Here is a 7,380-nt window from a genome sequence, read left to right as displayed (position 1 = left end):
GGATGCATATTCTTCGATTGAGAGAGAAAGAGAACAAGGAGACTGATCTAGAGAGAGAACAAGAAGAAAGAAATGGGGGTGGGGGTAGGGGTGGATATGGTGTATTTGTGTTCTTATTATCAATTTAGTTTAAGAAAAAAGATAAAATTAATAAAAGACTAAGAAATAAATTTATGTAGCTTAGAGACGATTCGTGTAAGTTTCAAAAACCATAAAAGATTATTCATGCAAGTTTCGAAATCATGAGGACCATGACCATTCATATAAAAAAAATTAAAAGGGATTAAAATTATGACTTTTGGTAAATGGTAAGGACCATTTATATAATTTTATCTTAATGATTTCTATTTATTTGACTTTTTTAAAAGATTCAAGGAAAAGAGACGCATTAAAAAATGGGTGCACGTTTTGAAGTTTGAACTCCACGTATTTTTTACGTTCTGCTTCAATTCCAATTCTTTTGCCGCCCCCTCTTCTTCCTCTCTGCTTCATCCATGGTGTCGGCGATCTTCGCCTGAAACTCTATTCAAATCCTCACGCAGTGACGCTACTTCTTCATCTTCTTTACACAGCTTCATGAAGCAACCGATCGTTTAATCAATCATTTCTTTTGCTTAATTCGAAATCCGATAATCACGATTACCTCCGCCTTCGATTCAAGGTACGCAAAACTTTAACTTAATTTTACCTTCAACATCAGCGCTATTTTTTCATGTGATCATGATTTAGGTTTAATTCTGCTTTTTTTGGAATTTACTTTCATACCTAACTTGTTCTTTAACGATTAGGCGATTATGTATCTTCCATGTGACTTCTGTACTGGCTTATTTAAATTGTTATTATTTTCTAGTTCGTTTTACTTCAAGTGTATGGATTAAAGTGTGGTTTGCAAAAAATATTCGAGCAATTTTTATTTATTTATTTTTAACTTGAAAGCCGATGCTAACGCTTATCTCGCCTATGATTCCAGGTAGTCAAACTATCTTCTTTAATATACCTTTCATGATTATTACTTCTGTTTTAAGTTGCAATATCCTGTTCATCATCGTTCCCGTGATTACACTTCAAGTTTTTAATCTGCCTTTTTTACGATTGAATTCCATGCCTAACTTGTTCTTTACCGGTTAGGCAATTACTCTTTTTTTCACGTGACTTGTTAGATATAGGTAGTTGAGTTTCTATTATTTTCAACCTTTTGGGCTTATAAATTTATAGATTAAAGTGTGATTTTCCAAAAATAATCATATCTTTTAGTGACCCTACTGTATACTTTAATGTCCTTTGTCTATAAAGAAGGCAGCAGTGTTAATATATTATATTTAAAGAATTGATCGTTATCAACTTCTTTATGTATAGAATATTATATTCCTCTGTAGGGTCATTTCTTAACTTAAATGTATTCGAGTAAATGGCCTGATGTGTGTGGCGTGGTGTAAACCTTGTGAATATTTTGATGATCTGAACATAAATTGATTCTAGTGACATAACTTCCTGCTACCTGACCCTAGTGATGTCTTTTTCTATCTCCCTCAAATTACACTGTCATCAACCACTTTAAGAAGTAAGAACCCATGGTAGTATTGATTTTAGATGTTTATGCCACCATATACATTTAAACATTATTAATTTTTTATTTTCTGTGCATGTTTAGTGTATTTTAGCTGAGACTAATTCTAAGAAAGCTAATTGGAAAGTATTGGAGGGGTGGAACTCATCAAATGGAGAATTATGAAATACTAGAACAGATAGGAAAAGGCTCTTTTGCTTCTGCACTACTTGTGAGACATAAACATGAAAAGAAAAGGCAAGACTTTCTTTCTTTCCATTGGTTTAATCTTAATTTTCATAATTATTGATCTTTAGCAAAAGCAAAATAGGCTTTTATTGGTTAATGTATTGATTGCATTCCATTATTACCCTTTCAGGTATGTGTTGAAGAAGATTCGACTTGCCCGACAGTCTGATAGGACCCGCAGATCTGCCCTCCTTGAGGTTGTTATATATTTATATTATTTTCCATAATATTAATCAAACATGCATGATACATGATACATGATTCATGATTGCAGTTCCATTCTTTTTGTATGCAAAAACCTAATCTGATCATGTATTATGCAGATGGAACTTATTTCCACAGTGCAAAATCCTTTTATAGTGGAGTACAAAGATTCTTGGGTTGAAAAGGTTTGTCAGATAGACTTTTAGGGCTTGTCACATTATGTTTTTGAATTAGAGAAAAAGAAATTAACATCTTTTTCTATTGTAGGGTTGCTATGCATGTATTGTAATAGCATATTGTGAAGGAGGAGATATGTAAGTCATAATTTCAGAATTTCTCCCCCAACTTATGATCACTTACTATAATAATTTTTTTTTTTTTTATTATTTTGATGATTTGTTCATATAGGGCGGAAGCAATAAAAAAAGCCAACAGTGTTCATTTTCCAGAAGAGGTTTGTGTTTTTGTGTTTTTATTTCTTCATTTCAATTTTTCATGCTGACTGCTTTACTTAAAAATATGTGCAGAAGGTCTGTAAATGGCTTGTTCAATTACTAGTGGCACTTGATTATTTGCATGTTAATCATATTATTCATCGTGATGTCAAGGTTAGTGATATAAAATCTATCTAGTACAGTATTTACCGGTTATATATATATATATATATATATATATATATATATATATATATATATATTAATATGATGCATTTCCATTTCACTTCAGTGTTCAAATATATTCTTAACCAGAGATCAAGATATCCGACTTGGTAATAATTAATCAATCATCTTCTACTCTTAACATCCTATATCTCCATATTAGTCTAAGTTTGCTTTTGTTCTTTTCAGGTGATTTTGGTCTTGCAAAAATGTTGATTTCTGAAGATCTTGCATCATCGGTATTTAATATTGACATATTTTTTTTATATATATTTTATGGGGTTTAACTTTATAAGTTTAACAAACGTTGTTTCTAATTTCAGGTTGTGGGGACTCCTAGCTACATGTGCCCTGAACTTCTTGCAGATATACCTTATGGGTCTAAATCAGATATATGGTCTTTAGGATGCTGTATGTATGAAATGACTGCATTCAAGCCTGCTTTTAAAGCTTTTGTACGTTAATCTAATCTAATCATGTGGTTTGGTTTTGTTAAATCAATACGTGAAACAAACAGTTAATAATCTCATTATTTTGGAACAGGACATGCAATCTCTCATCAATAAAATAAATAAATCTATAGTATCTCCACTCCCAACCATGTACTCTGGCACATTGTGAGTTACTAAAATTTTGCAATAAATTTAATTTTCGTTTCTGTTAGCAGCTTTTTTTCTATAACTTCATTAACTTCTAAATCATCTATTTCTAGTCGAGGGCTTATCAAGAGTATGCTGCGGAAAAACCCTGAAATGAGACCAAGTGTACGTAAAATCTAAATTTTCAAAGATGAGGAGAAGGGCATTTACGTCTTATTTTTCATTTTGTTATTGAATCTTTCTTATGTGGGATATAACTTTCAGGCTGCTGATTTGCTCAAACACCCACACCTTCAACCTTATGTACATAGCCTCCATCTTAATTCCAACAACCCTAGACGCCATACACTTCCAGTTCCAGTTCCAGTTCGTTTATCATCAGGTTACAACTACGAAAAGAGAACAACGTTCATTGAGCCTGAACCTAAAACTGTTCATCTTCACAATGAAAAAAGACGATCTTTCAGCAGTGACAGGGCTTTGAACCCTAGTATATCTGAATATGATCAGAATTCCTCTTACTCTCAGAATTCCCATAGAAAGCTATCCATTGGAAGTATCGAGGAATATATCCACACTGAGAAATTAGTTGCTGCTGCTAAGACATTAAATGGTGGCAGAACCCCGAGAGTCACTCCTGCTTCTACTCCCAGAAGACAAACTGTTGCACCCAAAATAATCAGAGGGACTTCAGATCGTGATTTGGTATGTTCTTTTTTTATTCACCAAATAACAGACAATCATCATCACAAATTTTTTAACCTAATTTTGTGTTCAGGTTCCAGTATCACAAACAGTAACACCGCGTAGACAATCATCATCATCACAAATAAGCCGAAGGACATCTCTACCCTTATCATCATCAGCAAGGTCCACAATAATATCCCACTTAGGTTTCGACTCTCCAGATGTATCCATGAACGCCCCACGGATCGACAAAATGACCGAAGAGCCCTTACCCTTGATCCGACCAGTCAACAGAGCGTCTTCAACATCCGCTCAATGTTCTTCCGGAACTTCCCCAACCAGAACCACCATCATGGACCGGTCAGTCACAATCGACAAGTGCACGGTGAAGACGGTGAACCCGATCCCGAGCCATGAGTTGTTGGCCGGTTCGAGCCGTTCGTCGTCGGATTCACGGGGGCAAGGGCAGAGGCGGAGGTTTGACACGTCATCGTATCAACAACGCGCGGAAGCGTTGGAAGGGTTGTTGGAGTTCAGTGCACAGTTGATGCAACAAGAAAGGATAGAGGAATTAGCGGTGTTGTTGAAGCCGTTTGGGATTGAGAAGGTGTCGCCTAGAGAAACCGCTATTTGGTTATCAAAAAGTTTCAAGGGAGCTGGAACTGGAACTGGAACCGGAGGCAGTGTTGTTGGTAATTTGTAATTTGTAATTTGTTTTTTGGATTTTTGTAATTGTGAAGATTGTAGTTGGAATGAGGCCAAGGTGATTATGAACGACTCGTTCATGGAAACAAGTTTCGGATTTTCTAACTTTTGTTCACTTCCGATCCCGTTGGTATTGGTGTGGATTATTCAAAACCGGATATCTGTATAGTTCACACCGATAACCGAATCCATATCCAAATTTTCAGTTAGGTTTTTTAGGTTTGTTTTTGAATCTCTTGTGGTGTGGGTGTGTTTAACGATGGTATACACTTATAGTTATAAAAAAATGCGGAGTCTAGTTGGATCCCTCTTGGGAGACGTTTACTCGACCAAAAAAGTTGGGTGGTTTTGGTGTTGGTGATCTTAGATCGATGAACATCGCACTCCTTGCAAAATGGTGGTGGAGATTTAGAGTGGAGCAAAATTTGTTTTGGTCCTCTTGTATTAGGGCATTGCATAATACTAGAGGAATTGATGGGATGTCTTTTGCGAGATGTGGGATACCGGGGCCTTGGGCCCTTGGCTGAACATTTATCAGATAAACGGGAGCTTGATGAATGGAATATTGGTCTTGATGATTTGTTTTGCAGGAAATTAGGAGATGAGAAACATACTCATTTTTGGAAAGAAAAATGGTGTGGAGATATAATTTTAAGAATTGAATTCCCGGAGTTGTATAAGATTGAAAGTGAAAAGAATTGCAAGGTCTCGGATAGGATTAATATTGGCAACGGTGTTGTTTTTCAAGGCATGTGGAAGAGATGTCCGAGAAGTGGTAAGGAGTCGGCTGAGTTAGAGAAGCTGTCAAATATGATGGCAGGTACAACTTTGTTTAGAAAGGCAGATTCATGAGAGTGGAAGGCTGGCGAGTCCAACATTTTCTCTGTTAAGTCTCTTAGAGATTTAATGGATAATAATTTGGATATCCATAATCATATGGTGGATTTTCTTTGGGTGAATTGGGTTCCAATTAAAGTGAATTGTTTCGTTTGGAGGTTGCTTTGCAATAGAATTCCAGTGGCTTGCAAGCTTGTGGAAAAAGGAATTTTGTTGGATTCTGTTACTTGTCACTTCTGCAAGAAAATAGAAGAATCAGTTGAGCATATTTTTATACAGTGCTCGTTCTCAACGAAGATATGGTCTTGATTTAGTAATTGGAGTGGTTTACTGCCTTGCATTCCCAATAATTGTGATGAGCTTAAAATTGTTTTGATTTCCTCGGGCATTGATAAGAAGAGACTGAATCTCAGGCTGATGTTAATATACTCTGTGTTGTGGAGTATTTGGAGAACTCGTAATGACTTGGTTTTTAAGAAGAAGAGATGCTCACTTCTCAAGGTGGCGGATGATATTTAAATCTTTGCGTTCAATTGGGTAAAGAATAGATCGAAGTTTAATTTGATCTCGTGGTTTAATTGGTGTATTTCTCCTTTATATGTTTGTAATTTGTAACTCTTTTTTGTGCTAGCGTCTTGCTAGTTTATAATGCATTTGCCGTTAAAAAAAAATTGGATCCCTCTCTCTCTTCTTTTTCTTTATTTGGTATAAAATACATGTCAATTAGGAAAATAAAAGTATGAATTAAGCTTCACCTGCCGACATCCATGGTTTAGTCATCAGTGGACCCTGGACGTCTAGACAACTGCAAGGTGCATGACTGAGAAAAGCTCAGAAACGGTGTTGCATACCGAGTATTGCATGCTTACAGTAATAAAAATTAAACCAATATTATATTTTTTATAGACAGTGGGCTGAGGCCCGCTTCCAATTGATTTCAATTAATAATAGGGTTGTAATCAGATTTTAAATTTTGATTTGCTTTTGAAGGCAACATTATTATATTTATATATAATAAAAAGGTAACCAGATTTTAAATTTTAGACCACAGTATTGTATGTTAACAGCTCTGGTCCTCTTATATAGATAAAAATACAAAGTTGTTTTCATAATTTACAGAAAAAGTATTGTTTTTTTTTTTTAATACCGAAACGGTCTTTATTTAAATAGTATAATACATTCGTATGTTGTCAGGTTGATCCCTTTATAAAAAATAAATTACAAAACTATCCCTGTAATTTACAAAAAAAGTCCCTATGTAGATTTTTTTTTACAGCAAATGAGACATGTGTTTAAAAAAGTTAGAAAAATGGTACCTAATTGCTAGAAAATTTACAGATTACTTTCCTTGGAAAAACAATTGTGAATTACCGATGCATCCCTATAAAACAGGGAGGAAACAATTTCTAGGTATATAATAATTACTATAGACAAAACTGTAAAAATGGTTCTTGTGGTATGCATTTTTTTGGGGTTTTAGTCCAAACCACGACTTTTTGGCTTCGTGGTCATTTTGGACTAGTTTGTATGTGAAAATAGTCCTTCCAAAAATTGAAATGACGATAATACCCTTGGGGTATTTATTTTTTATTTTTCTTTCATTTTTTTAATTTAATATTTATTTATTTATTTTAACAATTAAAAAATAATAGAGGACCCACCTCTCTCTCTCTCGTTTTTTTTATTTTTCTTTCATTTTTTTTAAATTTAATATTTATTTATTTATTTTAATAATTAAAAAATAATAGAGGACCCACCTCTCTCTCTCACTCTCTCGTTTGTTCATGAACTCAGGTTTCTTAGATTAACCAGTTGAAGATACGTTCTTCATTCATCTATTCATCTTTTAGAAACAAAAATTCAAGGTTCAGTTTTAAAAGACACACATACACCC

General features: G+C 34.4%; 1 protein-coding gene across 2 annotated transcripts; it reads left to right on the top strand.

Annotated features, from left to right (window-relative positions):
- The first annotated feature begins 390 nt into the window (after window positions 1-390).
- LOC145114492 (serine/threonine-protein kinase Nek4-like) lies at window positions 391-4,754 on the top strand. 2 transcript variants are annotated; one of them, XM_079050511.1, is made up of 15 exons: window positions 391-661; window positions 1,480-1,561; window positions 1,652-1,804; window positions 1,926-1,992; window positions 2,119-2,184; window positions 2,267-2,313; window positions 2,408-2,453; window positions 2,527-2,607; window positions 2,726-2,768; window positions 2,848-2,897; window positions 2,982-3,113; window positions 3,202-3,275; window positions 3,371-3,422; window positions 3,522-3,962; window positions 4,036-4,754. In XM_079050511.1, the coding sequence occupies exons 3-15, from the start codon at window positions 1,719-1,721 to the stop codon at window positions 4,645-4,647; spliced, it is 1,797 nt and encodes a 598-aa protein (XP_078906637.1). In that variant the 5' UTR covers window positions 391-661; window positions 1,480-1,561; window positions 1,652-1,718; the 3' UTR covers window positions 4,648-4,754. The 2 variants fall into 2 exon arrangements, with proteins under 2 accessions (XP_078906637.1, XP_078906636.1); XM_079050510.1 differs by lacking the exon at window positions 1,480-1,561.
- Window positions 4,755-7,380: the final 2,626 nt, after the last annotated feature.

This window comes from Lactuca virosa, chromosome 5 (assembly GCF_052849685.1).
Source record: "Lactuca virosa cultivar CGN04683 chromosome 5, Lactuca_virosa_CGN04683_v6, whole genome shotgun sequence".
Taxonomy (NCBI): Eukaryota; Viridiplantae; Streptophyta; class Magnoliopsida; order Asterales; family Asteraceae; genus Lactuca; species Lactuca virosa.
This window is presented reverse-complemented; position numbering and strand designations above follow the sequence as displayed.